We start from the raw sequence: 26016 nt of genomic DNA on the forward strand, positions 1-26016 counted from the left end.
AGAACTTCCCGCTTTGGCATTATCTTGTAGAATGTCCATACAGTTAGCCGAGCGTGCTTCGAGCCTTTAACGTCAGCCCTTTTCGCACAGCTTCCTTAATGATATCACTAGGAATTAATTGCAAATATTATCTTAATTATGTATCAGCTATCGAGATTCATGTTACGTCGGGTTTAATTAGCGTTCGACCGTTCCTTTGGGAAATGATAAATTATGTAGACTCAGGATTATATTGAACACAAACCAGAAAGCGTGTACGTGAAACTTACTCTGTACTAATTCGACATTTTGAAGACCGTTTTGAAAAAAGCCTTACTCAAGACCACTTCCGCATAAACTGAACATATCAAGATTTATTATTAGATTATTTACCGGTTCAATATATAAAAAACTTCTCCGGACTAACGCTTTGGCAACCGGCGTGGTCGCGCCATTTATAAAGGCTGTTTTACGCCAGAGTAAGAACATACGACAATGCAGCATGCTATAAATTAAAACTACATTGATGATGTGCATTAATTTGGAGTATTGAATAAAATAGTATATATTTTTATTAAAGTAAACTTTTACAAGTGCTTTTGAATCATCAAATAGTTTAATTTACCACTGGTTCGGAATGAATATCCTACCGAGAAGAACCAGTATTTCGGTACGTTAGACTATCGTACCGTAACGACGATTTTTGCAACATTTTAAATTATTGTACCACGCGGCCCTGTGGCATGTCGTCCACTAAGCGAAGCTATCGCACACTACTCTTACGTAAACGAAGCTTCGTCAAAAAGATAATTCAATTTCCTTAAGCGGCCTAGCCGGAAATGTAACCAGATTTCTAGACCAGTTTCTGAGTTTCGTCTAAATAAAGTGATGTGAACGAAAATCAGAGATCTAGACAGTTTTTCAAAACGGGGTTATTTGGGACAAGATAAACGACATATTGTTAATACTTCAAGATGAAGTCAACGCCAGTGCCACCCATTTATCGATTTTTTTACTCATGCAGGTAAAAGTTAACTGCGATCCCACCTATGGCACAGAATACCTACTAGCTACCTATTTCTGTGGTTTTATTATTGTGTATTGGTTATGAGTAGTTGAGGAGTTACGAGGGAACCTATAAACAAAAACATGGACTGCTGAAATGGTAAAGATGAGTGGAGTCAAACTTACACCAGTATGCTCATTGACGCCAACAATGACAGCCGTGTACCACTGAGTAGCGCCAGCGACTCTGTACACTTGAGCTCGACACCCGCCCAGGACTGAGGGCGTGGTGGTGAGGATCCGCTGGCCGTCTTGTATGGTCCGCCATTCAGCTGCATCTGCGGTCAGCGCTGACAGGGTCGCTGGTTCCACTCCGGCTTCTGACCCCGCTAGACACGGATCCCATTCCTGCAAACGAAAAATAATAATGATTACTTGAATAACTTTTTACATAAAGGATAAAAAGACGTCAAATTCTTTGTTTCATATTTTACAAGCTCGGGATTCCCTAAAATCACAAATTTTGTTTTTAGAAATTCTTCCCTTTTCATTCGGTTTTCTACAAATACCTAATGGTTCCTACCCGACATTATAATGAGACAGGTAGAAGGTTTCGCATAAAGGTTTAGAGGGTTAGCGGCATTGAAAAGCTATGCCGATTTATTCTCGTATTTTTTTTAAAGAATATGGGCCATGTTTATCATGACTAATATCCTTTCCCCTCCAACCAACCTTAAAGCTTAGGTACGACAATAATGCAACGGGTGGGGTTTGAACCTTTTGAATTTCTGTCCGCTCCTTTAATCGTTGAGCTAATGAGGCTACTTTTTACTTTTTTTACCCTATTTAAATCTACTACTCAATATTGAAGTCTAAGTTTCCCTTACTTCAATAACTTATTACAAAAAGTGATAATATCTAATAAGAAACCTATAATAAATAGAAAATATCACAAGTAGGCAATAGGCATGCTATATTTTGACGCATCTCCGTTACCTAGCCACCAGTAGAAATCTAAACAACACTTGTTATTCAGATTTCGATACTACGAACATGACGAATGACGACAGCTACTTAAACAGTTACGGCTAATAAATTATTTATAGAATTAGATCATATTCATCATTCCTATATACCATTAATGGTAATTCATCTTTATTTATGGCTATATGTACGCCATCTTAAATGTTTGTTCGCTAAAGTAGAGAAACAAGTATAACGAATACATACACGCGAAGATTTATCGGTTCTTGCAAACGTAACATTATTCAGTACAAGAATGCAATGCCCATAAATAGTGCAATTACACTAAATTGTTAGTTATGTACGGTATGACCTCGTGTGCACGTAAACATTATCATTACCGAGGTGTCCAACTTTACTACTTTTGTAAAGGACTTTCCTTGGAATTACTTTTCTTCATTCATTTTTTTTATGCCAACTTCTTTGGTGGTAACTTGTAACGCTCCAATACTCGTAAAAACCGCTAAAGTGCGAGTGGGACGCAAACGAAGGGTTCCGTACCATCGTACTTTTTAATTTTTTAAAATTTGCATGGCGGTCAATTCGAAATTACCTATCTTAGCCATTCGGCAATAGAAATACACACTCTGCGAAAATTTTAACTGCCTACCAATTACGGTTCATGAGATACAAATGACAGACAGACAGACGAATAGACTGCGGAGGCTTAGTAATAACGTCCTGTTTGCAGTCGGCACCCTTCGTGAACGGAACTTTCATCATCATCATCATCAACCAATAGACGTCCACAGCTGGACATAGGTCTCTTGTAGGGACTTCCACACGCCACGGTCTTGCGCCGCCTGGATCCAGCGGCTCCCTGCGACTCGTCTGATGTCGTCCTTCCACCTAGTGGGGGTCTTCCAACACTGCCTCTTCCGGTGCGAGGTCGCCATTCTAGCACCTTGGGACCCCAACGTCTATCAGTTGTACGAACTATGTGCCCGGCCCATTGCCACTTCAGCTTAGCAACCCGTTGAGCTATGTCGGTTCTCCTACGGATCTCCTTACGGAACGGAACGGAACTTTAAAAATGGAATAAATAAATTCCTATTTTTAGATTTTGAAAATTGTATTTTACAAAGTTCTGAACTCAGTGCGTTGTTTTTCTTGTAGGTACAGCGATATTTTGGTCTTTTGAATTTTTTTCTACTAAGTAAGTATTTAGATTTTTCTTTGTTCTGCATCTCCTCAATAATACTGGAAGTTACCACAAATAGATTAGAAACAGGTTACAGGACGTTCCGGTTAAATCTGAATGGTTGGTAGCTTTGATCTTTGATATTATGACCCACATTATCATACACGTTACTTGCCTTGTATTTGCGATATTGAATCTAATGTTTATTGTGGTTTTGCGGTAATAATTGCCTGTATATAGAAAGGTAATAAATAACGAGTTTTCCACTATTATTACATATGTACTTGCTGATCCGACGGGCTCCCTCGGGTGTTTGATACACCTATATATATACAAAGTATGTTACTTTTAGATTAGATAAATTAATGGTGAAAGAATAATTAAAATCGATTCAGTAGTTTTAGAGTTTATCGATTAGGTACACAGAAACAAAACTTTCCATTATGTAATATTAATAGATTTTTACAAAATATCAATGATATTATGCGATTGAGTGATTTGAGAGTGAACTACAGATATGGACTAAAATTTTTTGGCGCTTTGAATGATTCGTAATTACAAATTAGAAAAGTACCTACTAGTAAATGCCCTTCGTTCATCGAAACCAATAAATAAAGTAAATGAAAAGGCCTGGTAGAATTCCCTAAGTAAATTGCAAAACACTACTTTATTGTAGTACTTAGTTTGTTGGTAAAGATGAACACTATAAACGTGAAAAGGCGCTGTATAAATGACGTTATGATCAAACACACAGCGAAGATTAAAACTATATGAGGTAGCTAGTAAAAGCCAGTTTCAAATGTAAGACTTCCTTTATGACACCATACAAAGGAAGCAATAACCTAACCCCACGTAGGTAACGTCACAGAAGGTATTAAGAGGAGTATTACATAGTAGCGGTTGTATTTATGTCAATGTTACAGCACACGTCTACACCTGTGTGCATGTGTGTGCCAGACGTATCCGGTACGTTGACCTAGCACCGCTCTTCCCTGCCCTATATCTAGGGATACCAAATAGGAAATAATAGAAAATCTAAATATCTTGATAAACAAAATCTTGATGTCGAATAAACAATTGTAAATTAATGAACCTGTAAAATAGTTCTATTACAACTTAAGTTTTAACAAACTTATCTACCTTTATCAGTAAATACTAAAAAGTATTTAGTTCTGAATTGCCCCGTTCTGTTAAGCTCAATGAGAATCAGGAAACATGTTAAACTAATTACTTACTTAATTATTTAAACATACATATTTTTTCACGTTCCGTATAATTCTTACCGATTACTTACAACAAAATTTCGTAATGAAACACATTGAAGTGATATTTTCCCCTATTACCTGGCAACCCTAAACCCTATGTCTAGCTTTGTGTTTATAGCAGCAGCACAGACTGTACCGTAGCTCTATTCCTATTAGATGTGGTTAGGCGACACGGAAATGATTTACGTAAAATCCAGATAGAAGCCGTAAAAAGCATTGTACTCGTAAATTATTCAACGTTTCTTTTCAAGATTTTTTTAAACACTATTTTGTGTTAAATGTACAAATTGTTTAGTTACCGATTCTTGCATGAAACATTGATGCATTTAATGCAAAGACACACATTACTAAATCTTCATCAAAATAGTCGATAGGGAAAGCTACCTAGCTTGTAAATAAGATAAAAAAACGTTCCTAAAATGTAGAGCTATCCTAGCACATCGCTTTGTAATCCTTCCAATTAGTTGACACTTTTAAACTTTTGGAATATTCATAGTTAGCAGGAATATAAAATGAGTCTGTAAAAACCTAGGATAATAACAAAGGCAATGATGCATCGATCACAGTGGCAGATAAATAATACCTCGCCGTGCTGTCAGCAAATGAAGATGGATCAAGATATAAATAAATAAGCAGACTCCCTTGACGACCTCCCTGGCGCAGTGGTAAGCGTTGTTGTCTTATTAGTGGAAGGTCCCAGGTTCGATTCCCGGCGGGGCTTAGAATTTTATAATTTCTAAATTTCTAGTCTGGTCTGGTGGAAGGCTTCGGCCGTGGCTAGTTATCACCCTACTGGCAAAGCCGTGCCGCCAAGCAATTTAGCGTTCCGGTACGATGCCGTGTAGTACCAAAAGGGTGTGGGTTTAATACGAAACTGCCACACCCCTTCCAGGTTAGCCCGCTTCCATCTTCTGCACTGCATCAGACTGCATCATCACTTACCACCAGGTGAGATTACAGTCAAGGGCTAACTTGTATCTGGATAAAAAAGGACTGTACGGATGCTATCTGTGACTTGCGAGTGACATAATGATAATGGGCGAGATGTCTTCAGTAATTCAGTTACATATAAGGGATTGCGCTATTACATCATTTTGCTGGCACATTTTGCGAAGGTTTTTCGTCGTGTATAACTAGGACAGCTACATACATATTTCTGGGACAGAGTCTTCTCAGAGCAGGCTGTATTTGCAAGTTGTATCTTTCGTATAGTTTAATTTTAGTTATTGTGGAAACTAATAATATCAATTAGAAATATTATTTTTGATAGCAAGTTATCTTGAAATATACTCAATTAAAGTGTAATTTACTATTGTAATTCTGGTATGGTATAATTTACCAAAAATACGCGACTTAAATACCATGAATTAGTTTTGACTACAATCATCGTGCGTGCATACAGAAAATAAAGAGAGTAGGTATAGGTAGGTATGTACAGTGGGTTTGAAGCTTTCTCTTTTTCGTGTCTGTCGTAAATCGACTTCCGATTATAAAGAGTTTGTCAACGTACAAAAAACCTAAATAAAAACAAAACGTTCTCGTGCCCTTAAGCACAATTTTTCACGGTCAAACCATTTTCACCGGGTAATCCGAAAGATTACGCCATCGTAATCGCTAGTTCGCCTGTATTTTGTGTAACAGATACGGTCTGATGGGCACAGCTAGGGTTACCAGACATAGAACCTTCCTTTGTGATTATATGAGAATTCTTGACCACATTTCCGATTTTTTAGAAAAAAAAGCTGTAATTTCTCTTGCATTATGAACAAACAGAACAAATGAGTAACTAATAAGCTAAGCTGTTCCCTACTTTCATGGTTAACAATACAAATTACAATTATCTCTGTCTCATTACCTGATGCCCGCGACTTCGTACGCGTGGATTTAGGTTTTTAAGTCCCTCAGGAACTCTGTGATTTTCCGGGATAAAAAGTAGCTTATGTCACTCTCCAGGTTTTAAACTATACCCATGCAAAAAATCACGGCGATCCGTTGCTCCCTTGCGACGTGATCGATGGACAAACCAACAAACCAATTATAAACCAACAAACAAACACACTTTCGCATTTATAATATGGGTACTGATTTACTTACCTTTCGTAAATTCATAAAAAATTGAAACCCCTCAACTAAACGTCCCTTTTTGGTAATTTCTGGATACAAGTATGTCAGAAAAATTCTAAGGAAAAAGTTGGACTTGAGAAGAATTCGTCTTGTGGTAACCCTAGGCAGCAGCCATATCATGGTTCGGTCTCGGTGAGTCAGCAAAATTACGCAACGCCCGAGGCTTTTACTGTTTATTTTGCTCAGTTATTCTATTTGGTGAGATTACCGCGTAATTGTTACGAAGTTGTAGAGCACGAGTTGGACGTAGGTACCTTACCTAGGGAACGTTTCAGTTCGTCTGATAGGAAATATATTTTGTTGGAATGGTTTCTTATTTTCATTATGTCTGACTTGCGAATTTTTACTACTTAGGGCCAGTTACTATGGAGTTAGTATGGAGATAGCTTGGAGTTTTTTCACACGATCAAATCCGAAATGAGCACGTCCGTAAGAGAAGCATAGTACGGGTTGGAAGTGGCAATGGGCAATAAATGATAAACTTACGGGATCCAAAGTATTAGAATAGCTCCCGCCGCAGGGCAAATAGTTGTTGTATGTTGGTGAATTAAGTAAGTATATCCCATGACAAATAACTAAGTACTACTACTCCATAGGGCGTTTGTGCACTCATCCGTATTCGGTTCGTATCTGTGATCTTCTCTTTGAAGCGGCCGTCATACGAATACGTACATTCAATTCGTATTTTTTTCACGGATCCGTAAAATGACGGATGAGTGCACAAACGCCCTTAAGCTGTAATCTTCGTGAGTAGGTACCAAAACTACCAAGACAATAAGCACAAATCTAGACAAGTTTTTTCTGGTACATTGAACAGGTAGTGATTATTATTATTATAATTATTTATTATTATTTATTTATTATTTAATTAGAACGGCCATAAAGCCAATTACACTAACTAAACTACGAGTACAAACTAACATAAACAGTATTTACAAAAATTGATAAAATTATAAATTATAAAAAGCAAAATTATAAATTTTCACAAAAGTGCAAGATAAGTGATGTCATAATATACGAGGGTGGATTGATAAGTTTCCGGCCTGACTAAGAAAAACAAGGTTATTTAAAAAAAAAAAAATTTATTTCTCAACATAATCTCCTCCAAGGTTGATACATTTCTCATAGCGGTGTTCCAGTCTATTAATGCCATCTCTATAGACTGATTCGTCAAGCTCCTCAAAATAACCATTTACAGCTTCGATTACTTCTTCATTGTCCGCAAATCTCTTACCGCCAAGCCATTTTTTGAGGTTAGGGAACAGAAAATAGTCACTCGGGGCTAGGTCTGGAGAGTAAGGAGGGTGCGGCATCAATTCAAACTTTAGATCGTTGATTTTAGCCGTCGCAACGATTGACGTGTGCGCTGGTGCGTTATCGTGATGAAACAAGATTTTTTTCTTCGCCAGATGAGGTCGTTTAATCTTCACCTCGTGGCTCAAACGTTGCAATAAGTCTGCGAAGTATTGACCAGTGATAGTTTTACCCTTTTCAAGGTAATCAATGTATATTATACCTCTTGCATCCCAAAAAACAGTAGCCATAACCTTGTTCGCCGAAAAAATTGTTTTTGCCTTCTTTGGAGTTGGTTCCCCTGGTCCAATCCACTGTTTAGACTGTTCTTTGGTTTCAGGAGTGTAGTGGTGGATCCAAGTTTCGTCAACGGTTACGAATCGACGCAAAAATTCGCTTGGATTACGCTTATACAATGACAAATTTGCGATAGAAATGTTTTTTCGAATCAATTTTTGGTCGACTGTTAGCAAACGCGGCACCCATCTTGCACGGAGCTTTTCCATATGCAAATGTTGGTGCAAAATATGTTGCACACGTTCATATGACATCTTACAGGTCTCAGCTATCTCACGCACTTTCAATCTGCGGTCTCCCAGCACTATTTGATAATTTTTTTCGATCATATCTGGAGTTGTGACCTCAACGGGGCGTCCTGAGCGAGGCTCATCAGAGGTGCTCACACGACCCTTTTTAAACTCGGAAACCCACTGCTTAACGGTTGAATATGACGGGGAGGATGTCCCCAGTGTTGAGTCTATCTCTTCTTTAATTTCCTTCGGCGTTAACCCCTTCAAATAAAAGTATTTGATGACAGCACGATTTTCCTGCTTTTCCATTTTTACGAAAAACACAGAGGCGTCTTGTTCAGCGTGCTCTCAAACCTACACTAGCAAGGCGATCGGGCTGAAACTATAGCTACAAGCTATCCAAGGATGGTACTATAGAATGTCACCTTAAGGTAGGCCTAGTGGCGCCATCTCTTGGTCAGGCCGGAAACTTATCAATCCACCAGCGTACTTAACATGTAAAAAGAGAATTGACAAATCCATACTTAATAATATTATATGTGAAAGTGTGTCTGTCTGTCTGCTAGCCTTTCACGGCCCATCCGTTCAACCGATTTTGACGAAATTTGAAAAGTACAGAGATAGCTTGCATCCCGGGGAAGGACATAGGCTAATTTTTATCCCGGAAAATTAAAGAGCTCCCACGGGATTTCAAAAACCTAAATCCACGCGGACCAAGTCGCGGTCATCATCTAGTCTAAATATATAAAAGGAAAATGACTAACTGACTGACGGATCTATCAACGCACAGCACAAACTACTGGACGGATCGGGCCGAAATTTGGCATGCAGAGATAGCTATTATGACGTAGGCATCCGCTAAGAAAGGATTTTTGAAAATTCAACCCCTAAAGGGGTGAAATAGGGGTTTGAAATTTGTGTAGTCCACGCAGACGAAGTTGCGAGCATAAGCTAGTACCTATTACATATGTGAAAAAAGGGATGATGAATGTAATATAACCTTACCTTAATGCAAGGTAATGTTAATACGAGATAGTATTTAGTATCAAACGGGCCCGATTAGTTGGCCGCAGATGGTATGGGTAGGGTTGCCAGGTCGCCAAACCTAATAGCCGGACAGAACAGCCAGTTTGGCCAGACATTTGGGTAGAAAGGCCGGACACCCTACATTATTGAGGATTTTGTGTCTTACTATTAATAGGTACGACTAAAAATTGTATGTAAAATCAAGTTTTTTTTATTATTGTCATCAATCTTGCTGTCAGGCTGCACTGCCGCCTGTGGGAGCGACCGACAGTCGACTCGCCTGCGCTCGGCCACGCTCGTTTGCGAAATGTAAAACCCTAACAAAAGCCGGACAAGCCGGACACCGTTTATTTTGGCCGGACACGCAATCAAAAAGCCTACCTATGTCCGGCTTTATCCGGACGCCTGGCAACCATAGGTATGAGAATGTTTTTGCTTCACGTGACATAATGATGCGATTCGTGCAATGCCAACGTTGCGCTCTCGTTGTTTTGTAATTTAATCCAATCGACGATTGATGAGTCGTATCGTGAAGTTATTTCTCTTTATAAACTAGAAAATGCCCGCGACTTCGTCCGCGTGGATTTATGTTTTTTGAAATGAACTCTTATGTCCTTCCCCGGGATAAATGTATTATTATATATATATAATATATATATAATATATATGTAGGCTCGCCGCCATTTAATTGTAAACACTTTGCTCATTGAACATCGCGTCATCGTCCCCACCGTCATTGTGAGATTATAAAATGAGATGCGCAGTGTGTCACGAGACATTATTCGTGTGGCTCTTACCGAGGGCGCTTCTCAGTAGACACTATGTGTGTCGTACTGTAGGTTATTGTAATTGTTGTTGTGACCTAACGTGGTTTCAGTTGTTAAAGGTTAAAGTACTAGGTTGTGGAAAGTGATGTGATTGTGTGAATGATGGTATAGTGTGTGTTCACTAGCTGTTTATCTGGTAAGTCCATTTGTATCGTTCCAATTTGTATTAGACAAACGTGATTGTTGTAGTTGATGTTAATTGAACTAGTTGTGGTGTGCTAGGTTAGCTGGTTGGTCTGGGGCCGGTATGGGGATGGTTGGAGCCGGTCGCTAGGTAGGGACTTAGCTAGTGTTAGTTAGCGATGTCTAGTCTCATAAGAGACGTTGTTATCATGACTCATTATTGACGGTAGGTTAATAGTTGAGGGTAGTTTGTGTTGTCTCTCGTAGTGTGCGAGAATATTGTCGGTGCGCCCACGAGGGCTCGGTTAATCTAGAGGTTGTAATCCTGACGTATCCGGTTAACCATTACTTAAGGTTACTTTTAGTGGTTTAGTCTTCAATCTCAATCATAATAACATACTTCTGGTGCTGACGAGCCTACATATATATAATAATACATTTATTATTAGTATAATATATTATTAGTATGGATAAGTATGGAATTATGGATATCTAATGAAAATTCTCATGAGTTATTCAACGGTAAAGTATTAAAAGCAAATTACAAGATGGTTGATTGATCGATAAAACAATTTAGAGAATATCTAATTACAGATGAGTTGAATATGACATTACATTATCGATTTTATTATCATACAGGCCATCGACTAAATAATACTCTAGTATTGACGTACGATATGTCCTTTATTCATTAGTAATGAAAATAATTACATTATTAAACCAGTTAGCTAAAACGGACTTTTTAATTAAAAAGCTTCCTCGCTACAGTTCCTCTTTTTGTGTGAAATATAACAGACAGTTTTTGTTACATGCCACTCTATATACAATAGCAACAACAAAGAAAGCAGGAAGTGATCGTGTATGATTATTTTCTTTCACTCGCAAAATTGCTGAGCCCTCACTTCTTTTAACGTTTACGACGTTGGCGTATTTAACTTGCATCAAACTACATATATTAATCTCTATCTTTAGATTGATAGTTGGTATGAAACCAGGAAGCGATCGAGTAAGTAGATAGGTACCTACTACATATCATTCAATTTCCTTTCACAGCATCGGCGGATCCCTCTTCACTCGATATTATTGATAACAGATGTATACCTATTGTATAACGTAACCAACCGCCTACATTTGATTTCCTAAGTAAGTAAGTACAAATGTTTGATGCAATATTATGTGCAGAGAAGTACCTACCTGCTATACTTTTATAAGTTACTGCATTTGCTTTTGCTATTTTTTGATTATAATTAGCAGAATTTGAATCCCTGGGAATCTTTGATACTTAACCGCTAAGATTTGGAACACCCTTCCAGCATCAGTTTTCCCTTCCAGTTGTTATAATATGGGTATCTTGAAGTCGAGAGTAAAAAGGCATATCAAAGCAAAGCGCTAGTCTATACATTTAAAAAAAAACAGCATTTCCCGTAAAAATCTGTAAAAAATAATAATAATAGAATAATGCTTGCTTCGTGAAGAAGGCAATCCTAAAATGAATACTAAATTCCAAGAAATCCCATATACCTTTGCACGTTGCTCAAACTATGCACGTATTGTATTACGAACGGCCGCCCCAGGGGTCTACTAACTGTTTCTCAAAACAATACACTTTGGTGAGTACCCAGTTACCTACATATACACAGCTTCCATAGGGATATTGTTCCGTTGAAACATAAACAAACCCCATACTACTAGTTTGTTAAACAAACATGTACCTAATGTAAATTAGCTCTATTTCCGTTTAAATTCAGTATTTTCGCCAAAATTTAACACGAGGCAACCATTAAGTTAACTAATGGCTGGATATAGCATAAAATGTCCGAGATAAAACTAAAAGAGCCAACTCTCAAGTTCATTCCGAAAGTTCAAAGAATAAATTCTGCACTAATCCTCTAAAACTTTAACATTAAATTCCCGAACAATGTCTTGGTCAAGAAACTTAAAACAAAGCCTTTTGAAGTAATAAAATTAAGTCCTAAAATAAAGTTTTAGCGAGTTTAGGTATATACCGACTTACTTAGCAGGCGAATAATGGAAAAGGTTTTACGAGCAGAGAGTGCACTTATCCCCTATTTATCAGAACTCGTATCTGATAAAGATTTTTAAATCTGCCGCTATCTTGCTTTACGTGTGGGTTCAATGGCTTTTCACTCTATACTGGGAAAGTAAGGGATAATAGGCAAAAATACAATAACGGTAACATTGTACACTTTTTTATTGTCAATTGTGGAATTTGTAAGATAATGGTGATAACTAACGTAAACTTAAAACGTAAGCTACGAGTTTTATTTGGAGAATCGTACAAAATGAGTACTTACTAGAGATGACTCTAATTTATTACATACCTACTAGATGATTTCCGCGACTTCGTCCACGTGAGTTTATGTTTTTAATAATCCCGTGGCACCTCTTTGCTTTTCCGGGATAAGAAGTAGCTTCCGTTTCCGAGATGCTACATGCTAAGTGCCTTTGTGAACTCATCCGTATTCGGTTCGTGTCCGTGATTCTTCAAAGTGGCCGTACAAATATACGTACATTCGATTCGTATTTTTTGACGGATCCGTGAAATCACGGATAAGTTCACAAACGCCCTGACTATGTCAAAATCGGTAAAGCGGATAGGCCTTGAAAAGATAACGGACAAACACACATATCTACTTTTGCATAGCTATAATATAAGTAAGTATGGATTATAATATAATTAAGTATACATTCCATCGATTTTATAATAACCTAGCCCCAATGGCGTGCACAATATTTAAAGCCAAGGTAGGCATAAGTAATGTAGCATAAGCACCTTCCTATTAGTGGTCATACTGAGAAATGAGTACCTACCTACATTATTAAGCTGTTTCAACTAGGGTAAGCAGTGCTTTTATGCCTCTATGACTTTTGGAAATCTTCCCTTGGTAAGTAGCAGTTTATGCAGTTGCTTGAGCTGTATGCCTTCAGTCAGTCAGTCAATTTCTACTTTTACACATTTTAGTACGTTAGTTCTAGACAACAAGAAAGGAGTTTTAGAAATACCAACGGAACGAAGATGGTGAATCGGCTGGTGAAACTTGTTATAATAACAAAATGTGTTGAGACAAGAGGGAATAGCGTTAGCGTCCATGTAACCTGACACGGGAGAACATAAAATGGGCTTTTGTGCTCACTGCAGTGGTAATGTACAATGGAGAACGCCATAATAGATATCGCAAATGCTACCGGTATTGTGGAAAACGTACAACAGAGAAAGAAGTAATAACATGTGATTATTTACTGGAACAAGTAACATTATATCCGTAGCACCTAACCATAGGACTAACCATAATTACTAAGGTAGTCTTTGGAAATAAATAGCTCAGCTGCTGTTATGTATAGCTTATTATTTACCTATAAAATATACTTCTGAAGTCAGAACATTACTGAGCTACTGAATCGTAAAAACTAAGACAATTTTAGTATTGGGTCTTATGTCACTAGCTAGTCGCTACTCTAAAAAAAAATGCCTTATGGCATTAAAATCGCCCATTTACTTACCCACTTTTCACATACTGTGAAATAAAACAAACAACCAAATTACACTGAAGTGAAAATTGTAAAGACAAGGAATATAATATTTTTAAATCATCATCATCATCATCATGATCAACCCATCACCGGCTCACTACAGAGCACGGGTCTCCTCTCAGAGTGAGAAGGGTTTTGGCCATAGTCTACCATGCTGGCCATGTGCGGATTGGTAGACTTCACACACCTTTGAGAACATTAAGGTGAACTCTCAGGCATGCAGGTTTCCTAGATTTAGGACCTTCGATTAGAAGGCGGACGTCCTAACCACTAGGCTATAACAGCTTTTATTTTGAAATACATATCAGAAATAATATGTATATGTAATATGAAATAGTAATTGCAAAGTACTTTGCAATTGTGCGTGTGGTGCAGCGTGGTGGTGGTGCGTATTGCTTGCCTGGTGGCTGCTTCTTCCTGCATGTTTAGCAGTGGGAGGACGGGCGGTGCATTTCGCATGCTGCATGTTGCACCATACAGATTCGACTTGTTTCAGCGGATTACAGCAAATTAAGCTTTTGGTTCATTGTATATCATGGAATTCCGCAAAGTAACGCCAGCTTCTATACAACATAGGCTACCTACTTTTTATCCCGGAAAATCAAAGAGTTCACACGGGATTTTTAAAACCTAAATCCACGCGTACAAAGTCGCGGGCATCAGCTAGTAATTAATAAAGATTTACGTAGTATTTAATTAAATTATTTGGTATAAACCAAAGTAAGTTATGTTACGTATATTATTATGTTCGAGTATGGTAATAGTAATATGTATATGTATATACACGCATAATATTATATTACATTCTTAGAATGCGTCTCACATTATACAACCTTCATGCTCATCCGAGCATGGATTATTAACGTTATTAAATCTCAGATTATTTCAGAGAGATTTTAATAGTTAAAAGTAGATTCATAAAAATTATAAAATTCGGTAGCGTAGCTAAATTACAGAACGATTTATTTCGACGTAGATATTGTTTAAAGAAATCAAAGCTAAAGTCTTGATAAATCTTAGCTGAACTCTTGCCTAGTCTTGACGAAAAGTTACATCACACAATAGCTAATAAAGCTATATGTATAGCTAGAGTACAGAGTAAAATAATCTTTAGGTCATTAATCAAGTTTTTTTTCAGAGAACAGTTTACAACAATCATTTAAGTTATACCATGAGTCATTTAATATTCGTGAGGAAAAGAGGTTGTTTTTGGAATTCAGGGGCTCTCTATTCAGGGCTCCAATCAAAAGGGCTCTATCCACCATAGATATGTACACCTGCGCTTGATATGGAAAGAAATTATGCCAAGAGACCTGATAGATTGATGGTGGCTCCCTGGGAACAGGGAAGGCCCTACTGTGGGATGTGATGTGCGTCACACATTGGCCTGTGTCGTATCAGAGAAACATCAAGACCAGGAGCCGCAGCAGAAATGGCTGAAGCCGGTAAGCGGCGCAAATATCCTTATTTTATAAAGAATCACAATTTGTTCCAATTCGCGCGGAGACTGGAGACTCTATGGAGGCTATGGATAGATGGTCATTGTGCTAAAAATACTAACTAGCCATTTCACCGCGCCTAACTGCCTCATATGGTGACAGAAAGGCTGGCACATTTTTTTGCCCAAAGGAACAGCCTGGCTGTGCAGCGCGAAAATACAGCCAGTATTCTTGGCACCATTCCACTCGGGCATGATATAGGTACAGTAATACATAAATTTTACATTAACATTTTCAATTTAAAAAATATGTATTACATACCTATACTTACCCTATCGATTCATGAAACTTTAATGCGTTCGAGGAATTTATGAGATACAAATACAACACGTGATAAAATTTCACATTTTAACGAGAAATGCAGTATCTGGAATAAGATAAGATATTACCTGATAATGGTATCAGTTTACTTATATTTAAAACATGTAAGTAAACTGATATAATAGTTATCAACCTAGCTACAATTTAAAAATCATACCTGTCTTCGATTAATCCGATATGATATCAAATCAGGAAACATACCAATAAAGCTGTCCCTATACCTAATGTATACTTATAAGTAATGTTGTAAGATTCGAAAGTGTCTGTCTGTCTGTTATTCACATGGCCTAACTGTACCTAATCAAAGTTGTTTTAAATTCTTAAATAAATAAGTCGGAAAGATAAAATACAATAGGTACACGAAATAACTGTATGATAAGCATAAAAAACAAACATTTAAATATTACTTAATCTGAATATTTTATGACCGTGATAAAACAATACACAATGGCATCGAGAATTTCATTGTATTTATCGTTTTGCTACGTAATGGCCTAATGAATGACTCATTTATGATTATTAAACCTATTCAATTCCGCTACAGCGTAGAAAATACCAACAATAACTGCATCTACTGGTATGTACATAATAATATATCTGCAGAACGAAACTCCACGGTATATTTGTACATCTAACGAAGAATGGTACGGCATTACGGTATCAAATCGGAAAATTCTGACGTATTGATTATTATCGTTTTTGACTGTACAATTTTAGAAGCTTTTTTTCCAAAAACGCTACCTAGAAACCACTGAATATTGAAAATGATTTTTTAAATCATTGTACCTACCTACTTTATTCAGCGTTTAAAATAACAATAATTATTAGGTACTAGTTTTGTTTCCGGGGCGTATGAAATTCATCGATGAAATTGCATAGATCTCGGGTTGTACTTGACCGGATTTTAGATTCAAAGTTAGAGAATTAATAAAATAGGTAGGTACCATGTGAAAGTCTAGTCTCAGTAAAGTTTCAGTCTACAACATATTTTCTCATAGCCGTAAACAAGTCGTTTCTTAGAGAAACGCATCGAGGACGAGCTATGTAAACCATAATATAACGCGTAAAATTTATCTCCCCACGCGCCATTTTAACTTTTTGTGTCCAATTTCATGTCAAAAGTACGAGTCTAGCCGTTATTTTAAAGGTGAACCATACTTTTGACATGACAGTTGACTCATAGAGTTAAAATGGCGCGTGAGGAGTAATTTTGTACGGACTATACAAGTGAAAGTTATCTATGGAAAAACCAAACTTCAGAATAGATAAGACGACGGCAAAGCGTGTCACTTACATGTTTTCAGTAAGCTAGAGTAAAATAGATTATAGTAAGTTGGTATAGTTTGGTTTTGTGTTATGCATCCAAAACGAGACTAAACAAAAAAACTATTGCAACTTTTTAATAGCTAAAGTACTTAGATATTATTTTTTGTTTACTGTTCGTGATACTTGTTATCAAAGCGCAATAATAGACCGAACCGGTTCCGATTGGAACAAGTTACAATGGAAACTCAAACGCGACGTTACGCTCGCTCGGATGCCTTTCATCCGTGCATGATTAGCCGTGAACGTTACGCTCTATCGGCCACGGAATCTGCATGGAATTCTGTACTACTGACAATGAGTCTCAAACCAGTCTTCTAAATCTATTCAAACAATTATTTTTATTTCAGGATATTATGCTTGCGCTTGACGACAAAGCAATAGCGTAGACAGTTGGAGCATGCTTGCCTAGAAGATGGCTTTAACTTTTGCCTTGAAGGTACTTAAGTTAAATACGTGGCAGGAAGTACGAACGCCGGAAGAGCGTTCCAAACTTTAGCAGGTCGTATCTATCTAAAACGTTGACCAAAAACCTTTCGTGCGAGTAGATTCAATAGGACCAAGGATGCCAACGACCATGGTTTCTCGATGTTCTGTCATCTGTGGTATATCGGTGAAGGAGAAACAATATTTTGAAGATCCTGAGTAGAATTAGAAATTTAACACCACAATATGTCACAATTTTAGCGTTTAAACTATCGTGAGTGATTTCCATTAGTATATTATATATATTATCTGTCAACAGCTGTACCTACTCACGTATTTACGTAAATACGTGATGAGCACAGCCGTTGACAGATAATAAATATGTGACAAATTATGTTCACGATGTCTATCATTATCTAATCGATTCGATAATCATTATTAGTCACCTAATTACGGGCGCAATCATTTTATCATTTCAGTACCAATCTCTAAGCTAAACTAAATTGATGGACGGGTCTAAATCTAGTGCTGTCCTGTCCTAAAGAATCAATATCATCTGATCTTAAGTAATCTGAATTTTATAAAAGCATGTTAAAAGTATAACAAAGAGTCCAAAGGCAGACATTTTACATAGCATACACGAGACCAGAGAGCGATTCGTTTCATCTTACACATGCCTACATCAATGTCAGAGCCCCCATTCCTCCCTACAAGGGGACCGGACAGTGGAGCAAGCTAACTGAGGCAAACTTTACTCGTTTAAAAACATCTACACGTGCCAACAAGTTGTACTACAAACATGTACGTAGTTATTTATAAATAATTAAGTTTAAGCCTCAATAACTCAAGGGACAAACCAAATCGCAAAATTACAACATACACCTTTAAAATAATATAATATATTTTCAACTAGAGCAAGCTTTATGCTGAGTTCAAGGAACAAAAAGTCACTAGCTTGGTGCAAATATAAATCCTCTTTATTCTGTAGAAATTTCGATAAATCCGGCATTATTCCTTGTTTATAAAGAAAATCTCTGTGCAAAATTTTGGCTTTCTAGATCTAAGGGTAAATGGGCTGGGTGTAGACGAGTCAGTCAGTGAATGAGTCAGGACTGCATCAAATATTCTTAAAACTTATCAACCAAATTGCGAAAAAATCAGCAACCAACACGATCCAACTCACCATGTCAGAAGCTCAGTTGAGTTGACGGACCAATAAACCTACAGAAGCACGAAACATTTGGCTACCGATCGAAGTTTAAATTGGAAGTTGGTATGTCTAATAGATGGTTACAACAACTGAGGCAAACTTTACTCGTTTAAAATTTGCGGTAACAATTTCTCTTGCTTGCGTGCATGACGGTCCCAACTCCCAACTCGCAAACTTTCATTATGGCTTGATTGAGTTTTTTAATGATAACTAAGTTATAAACTTAGATTGTCACAGTTTTGAACAACGCGTTTTAATCTCGTCTTCCTTGTGACACGAGCTCGAGGGGTGAGAGTTTTCGTCGTCATTTTCTTTGTCTTTTGTCTGGAAAGGAGCTATAATCTTTGAAAAGAATTTGAGCAAGTTATGAAAGATATAAAACACTAGAGTACATACCTACAAAAAACCGGCCAAGTGCAATCAGGCTCGCGCACTGAGGGTTCCGTACTACAGTCGTATTTTTTCGACATTTTGCACAATAAATCAAAAACTAATGCATAAAAATAAATAAAAATCTGTTTCACAACTAGTGGATTTTGCGGCCTTAAAATTATAATCCCTGTCCCTTCAATGTTGTTATAACAGATTTTGACTGTACCTAATTAGAAAAGTTTTGGATTGCCTTAAATATCTAGTTAAAATGTACTTAGTTAAAATGCTTTATAAAATAGTAGGTATACTTAATGGTACACAACACAACCAATGGAAATGTACATATTTGGCCACTTTTCTCGCTCTTCATGAAATATACAGATTGTATAAACTCTGGAAAACCAAGAATAGACTGTGTCGAAAAACACACACAGAAAAATCACTACATTATTCAGAATATAATTATAGGTATCTTTCAAAGCTTTTTTGTGGTAAAAATAGAAAATATTCGGTGAAATATTTAAAAGATTTCACAGGCTTCAAACAAGGTTGCTTCATTATTCATAGAAAACAATACTCTTCGCGAATATAATTTTGCATATTTACATATTCATAGAATTAATATTAGATTATTGCTCTTAACAAAATCGTTCGCGTCAATAGACAGGGCGAGACGTGGTAGAGAACTGGTTACACAACTGTTCAATTATTTATGTCGACCCCAATAAATTATGTAGGAATCACAAGTCTTTTCATATTGAAGAGACATGGCAAAACAACATCTTCGCAGCTTAAATATGAAGATTGCGAAATATAATATTGTATTAGAGATAAGGTAATCCATACTAATTATTATAGTTCGAAAGTGTGTCTGTCTGTCTGTTTGCTAGCTTTTCATCGCCCATTCGATTTTGACGAAATTTTAATACAGAACTATAGCTTGCAATCCGGTATTAGACATAGAATATCTATTTTTTATTCCGGAAAATCAAAGAGCTCCCACGGGATTTAAAATCTAAATCCACGCGGACGAGCTTTATCTAATCGAAAATAAGCTGTTATTTAGGAGCTGTACCTACTACTAAAAGAATTCAATTTTTAATTTTCTTTATTAGAACTTGAAGTTGGACAATTACGCGACGAAATTGGGAGAATAGAAGAGAAAAACCACTGAAAGTTGCACTTGCTGACAAAAGTAAATTTTGCGGGAGACAGCCAATCAATCACAGCTTTACCGGGAGGCGGCCGAGCTAACCGAAAATAGCGGCACTGGCATAACCACCACCTGGCTCGAATATGTATATAATAAAGGGGAGGCGTGGGCGAAACGGGCGCAGAAAATCAATATAGCGGGCGGCGAGCATCAAAACATACCCTTTCCAGCGTTCCTCCCGTCTCCCACAAAGCCTCCCGTCGCCCGGAGAACACCCCCCCTTATTTGGCAGACACCGTCCTTGATCTACCTACTTCGCCCGGGCGCCCAACTTTGGATAAACACTCGTATCGTCTCACTCGAAAATTGGGTCGGTTATGCGTTTCGCGTTTTACCACCCACTATTTATTTTACAATCTCGTTGTTTAATGTTTAATTAAAAGTTCGTCTATTAAGATAGCGAACATTTGTTTCATTCTGCACAAACAATTTCATACAGACGCGTAGTTTTCAATAGAGAAAGTAACTGAAGTAAGTATATTGACTGTATATTGAATGATTTCTAGTTTCTATTGAAGCATATTATTTCAATAAGATCTTTTATTTTTATTATTTCAATGTTGACTGAAATATGTACCTACTTTTTATGAATAATGATACCTATACCTACTTACCTACTTCAGTCAAGTTCTTATTTAAGAAAATCTTATTTTAATACTCAGGTGTGTTACTCAGATTTCTGAGTGCCTATCGCATACGTTTCACCATATCATATATTCTATCTCTATGGTACTAACATGCAACGGATTAAATATTACAAAGAACATTATGGCTCTAACACCAAAGCAGTCATAATTCATTTGGAGTCATTTCCCCGGACAGTATCGACCCAATAAAGCTGAGCTCAGCAATGACTCAATAGCTAATGGAATAGAAGTATAACATTCATAACTGTATGACTCATTGAGTCAACTTTTGGGGTCACCGATGCTATAAGCCTTTGGTGATTCATTTTAATACTAACATAATAAATTGAATATTTTTTAAGATGATTTATAGCCAGCATGGTAAAGATAGATGACTAATATTCCCCTTTCTCCTCGAACGAGAGTAACTGTCTCTCCCATTTAAGCTATTAAACTTCAGAATTCTTTCAGAAGAGTATTAACAGTATATATCCATGGATGTAGTAGATAATAATTGTTATTAAAAAGGTGTTTGTATGTATCAAAAGTACTAATGCCATCTAGTATACAAGCAGACACAAACTATTGAAATATAGTAACACTAGATGATGCTCGAAATTTTTCCACATGGATTCAGGTTTTTCAAAAATCCCGCGGGTATACTCTTTGATTTTTCGGGATAAAAAGTAGCCTCTGTCCATCCCCGGGTTGCAAGCTATCTCTGTACCTACTAAACATCAAAATCAGTTAAACATATCGGCCGTGAAAAACTAACAGACAGACAGACGCATTCGCATTCATAATAATATGGATTTTAATATAAAAAGGTCACTTGAAATGAAATGATTTATTTCTTTGAATTTGTAATGATAAGATGTGTTAAATAGAGAAAAGAGGGTCATGGTTTTTTCTATCATAATTCGAAGGGGTCAGTCTGTTCATCTGCTGCTTTAAATTGCCTTTCAAGTAGATTAAACAAGTTTACATAAGTTATTCGATTCCAGCGTATTTTAAACAGACTATCAAGAAAGAGGGCACCTAGGTACCGTTTCTATTAGTGTCAATGTTGACAATATTTTAATATTTATTATGTGCTAAGCTGACGAGATTTTCAAATGTGATGTAGACGTACAAAGCAGTTTTGTTACCGAATTTATCCTCAAAGGTCCAACCCACATAACAAAGAAGTAAAATTTAATTGCATATTTGGAGTATTTAGAGCGAAGTTTTTCATCTAATAATGTTGTTTTGACTAAAAATTTGCCAAAATAGTTTCAGTCATAGACAAAGAAACTATCTCTCGAGTTTTTATAGTATCTTTCTTTCTTTTTCTGTGCAGGTTTCCGCACGTAACGTTGATCTAGTTCATTTCAAGTCCAGAGATTCTGTTTATTAATCTATAATTAATTAGTGATCTATAATGATCTACACATATTTTTAAAAGGATAGACTCAATTTCTGACATAAACTGAATGATTTAGCTCAAACCGTCACTTGGTCTAGAAATTATGCCTATAAGTTTTCTCTATCAAAGAAAGATTTTGATTTCCAACCAGATTTCTGGCTTGCGGTTGACTGCAATCACATCGAATAGTGGGTGATGATCCAGTTTAAGGAGAACGCGGCTGGTAGAAGGTGTCTATTCACTCTTCCTTTGAAGGTACAACTACTGGAAACGCTAGTTGTAACTTTATTTTTAAATGCCTACCTGATATGGTTGCAGGTTGGCGTAGTCCAGAAAGCGCAGCAGACGGTCGTGGAGGAACTCCACCGGCTGCGCGTCCGCCTGGAGCACCACGTCAGCTGACAGCGGCGTGAAAGTCTGCAGGACCAGAACAAAATCATTCAATACTTTATTATTATGAGCGTTTTTCAACATAATCTTTACTTTTAATTATTATTTACATTACTCATTATATATATACGGTGAAATTTTAGTGGTTTTAGAGCTGTGTCTAACTGAATCGCCTTAAGCAGTATAGGTACTTAGGTACCTACTATCCATTTCAACCATTTGACCCTAGCCTAGGGCTGCTATAATTGCTGAAAGGACGTCCGGGACACCCATCCATAATCATACCGATACTGTAAATTCGAAAGTGTCAGTCTGTCTGTTTGTTACGTTTTCACGGTTGAAAGGCTAAACGGAGAAAAGAGAAAAGTAGAGTGAGAGAAATCCTCCTCTATACCTACCTACTAATACGTATTTGGAGTAAGGAGTTGCAGTAAGGAGTTTCATACAAAGAATACTGGACTGCTCGTTTTTCGTTGAAGTCACGTTGACGGCGGTGGTGGACATACGCTCTAACTGCCACACCGGGACAACTAACTTACTGACCGGGACACCGGGACACAATGCCTTAGACCGGGACTTGTCCCGGTGTACCGGGACGTATGGCAGCCAAACCCTAGCCTAGTCTAAAAAAAAAAAATACAAATTATTGTTTGGAAAAATTCTCGAACCCCGCCGCGTCGCTCTGTCTGAACAGCGCGGTTGTCACTTGGCGATCGGCCACTCCACACGTTGGCCCCAACGCTGGTCCCAACACTGTTCTCCCAACATGTGGATCGGGAAATTAGCATTGGCCCCAACGTTGGCATTTTCTCACAGATTCAGTGTCAAAATAATTTTTTTTTACTTAGAAAAAGTGCCTAGTTTTACAAAACGACTGCAGAACTACTAAAATTTCACAGTGTACCTAATCATATTTTCTTAATGTTTACAAAATAAAACAACAGAAATACTCCAAAAAAAATGCGATTGAATGGGATCCACCAGCAGCGGGGTAGTACCTGCTAAAATCATAACCCTTCTTTTGTCTTTGCCGTAGTCGGGTAAAAATGTAATCCATACTAATATTATAAATGCGAAAGTGTGTCTGTCTGTCTGTCTGTCTGTCTGCTAGCCTTTCACAGCCCATCCGTTCAACTTGTTATTCTAAGCGTTCAACCAATTTTGACGAAATTTGGTACAGCGATAGCTTGCATCCCGGGGAAGGACATTACAGGAAACACATTAGCCTGAATATACAAGTAACATCCGCGACGATTGATAGGTAGGTTTTAAATATTACAGACTAGGTGATGCCCGCGACTTCGTCCGCGTGGATTTACCTTTTTTGAAATTCCGTGGGAACTCTTTGATTTTCCGGTATAAAAAATTGCCTATGTAAATTTGCGGGATGTAAGCTACCCCTGTACCAAATTTCATCAAAATCTGTTGAACTGTTGGGCCGTGAAAAGCTAGCAGGCAGACAGACACCCTTTCGAATTAATAATATTAAGTATGGATCTATACCTACCTAATGAAAATAAATTCAAACTCTCGTAATGCGAAACGAAAAGTTCTCGATAGCACCACGTACCGGATCGATCTAATCATTATTCTATGCGGTTCGAGTTGAATAACAACTATAAAATCACCTTCAAAATTCAATACTCTCCCTCCGCTATGTACATACGAGATTATGTGCCAACAATGGGGCCGATTCTCTTGTACACAATCTCTAAACTAAACTAAATTAACAGGTCTAAATCTAGTGCTATCCTTTTCCGCAAGCATCATTATGAAAGGGATAGCAATAGATTTAGACGTGCCATTTTAGTTTAGTTTAGAGATTGTGTACAACGGAATTAGCCACAATGCCTACCTTGGAAAACGAACGAACGACGAACTAGTTTGCATGTACTATTTAAAACTTACTTGCTAACTTTTGACGACCTCCCTGGCGCAGTAGTATGCGCTGTAGGTTCCGGGTTGGATTCCCGGCAGGAGTTTGGAATTTTATAATTTCTAAATTTCTGGTCTGGTCTGGTGGGAGGCTTCGGCCGTGGCTAGTTACCACCCTACCGGCAAAGCCGTACCGCCAAGCGATTAAGCGTTCCGGTACGATGCCTATAAAAAACTATCGTACCTCTTCCATTCCAGGTTAGCCCGCTCTTCATCTTAGACTGCATCATCACTTACCACCAGGTGAGAATGCAGTGAAGGGCTAACTTGTATCTGAATGAAAAAAAAATTACTTCTTTAACGAAAGGTACTCTCTCTGTAACCTAGCTTCACTTTTCTATTTCATTCTACTTACATATTACATATAATATGTAAAACCAGCCAAGTGCGAATCAGACTCGCGCACTGAGGGTTCCGTACTACATTCAAATTTTATCGACATTTTGCACGATAAAACTACTTACCTACTAGATCTCGTTCAAACCAATTTTCGGTGGAAGTTTGCATTGCATGGTAATGTACATCATAAATATTTCTTTTAGTTTTATCATTCTCTTATTTTAGAAGTTACAGGGGGGAAGACGTGTCTCTCGCGCAAACTATTCAGTTTAGAAAAAAATGATATTAGAAACCTTAATATCATTTTTGAAGACCTATCCATAGATACCCCACACGTATGGGTTTGATGAAAAAAATATTTTGAGTTTCAGTTCTACGTACGGAACCTTAAAACGTGTACACGTGTGATAAATAGCTACAGTACGCGGCTTCATATAGGTATGAGTGACAGGGACAACGCTCTACAAAGCCGAAACGTCATTCTAAAGGCCGATGTACATTACTTTCTGCCGCGTAGACTGTACAGAAATGTACAAGGAATCTTATCGAATTGTATCGAATCGAACCCATAGAAAACACGTAGGTAGTAGGTACTACCTAGTGCCGCAGGAGGTCGACCAGACACGTGAGAACTGAATTTCATTAACACCATTCGCGATCGCTCCCATTACAAAATATTTGCACGCATTAGTGACGATGATAAGTCAATAGCGGTTCGATTACAATATGCGGGCTTCGAATGACGTCACTGTTTCAAATTAGATTAGGAAGGCAAGGTTTCACACCTCTGTACTTTACACAAATACCTACATAGATATAGGTAATAATAAATAAATAAAAATATTTTTTATTCAATTAAACTTTTACAAGTATTTTTAAATCGTCAGATGCATCTACCACTGGGTCGGAATGCCTTTCCTACCGAGAAGAACCAGCAAGAAACTCTGCGATTGCTCTTTTCAAAGATTTGGCCTATACAATATTATGCCATGTAAAAAAAGGATTTGCAGTCCCGCGCGTTGCTGGGGCAAGCTGCAGGTCAAATCCACGCTCTTTTATCATTTAGATA

General features: G+C 37.5%; 1 protein-coding gene across 2 annotated transcripts in view; it reads right to left on the reverse strand.

Moving 5' to 3' along the window:
* Window positions 1-26016, reverse strand: part of Kdm3 (Lysine demethylase 3) — a 219591-nt gene that overhangs the window by 146931 nt on the left and 46644 nt on the right. For both annotated transcript variants that reach the window (XM_034973370.2, XM_034973369.2), the window contains exons 3-4: window positions 22587-22700; window positions 1171-1392 (exon numbers count right to left, since the gene is read on the reverse strand). In XM_034973370.2, the coding sequence (XP_034829261.1) occupies window positions 1171-1392; window positions 22587-22700 (336 nt within the window). The remainder of the gene's footprint in view (window positions 1-1170; window positions 1393-22586; window positions 22701-26016) is intronic.

This window comes from Maniola hyperantus, chromosome 11 (genome assembly GCF_902806685.2).
Source record: "Maniola hyperantus chromosome 11, iAphHyp1.2, whole genome shotgun sequence".
Taxonomy (NCBI): Eukaryota; Metazoa; Arthropoda; class Insecta; order Lepidoptera; family Nymphalidae; genus Maniola; species Maniola hyperantus.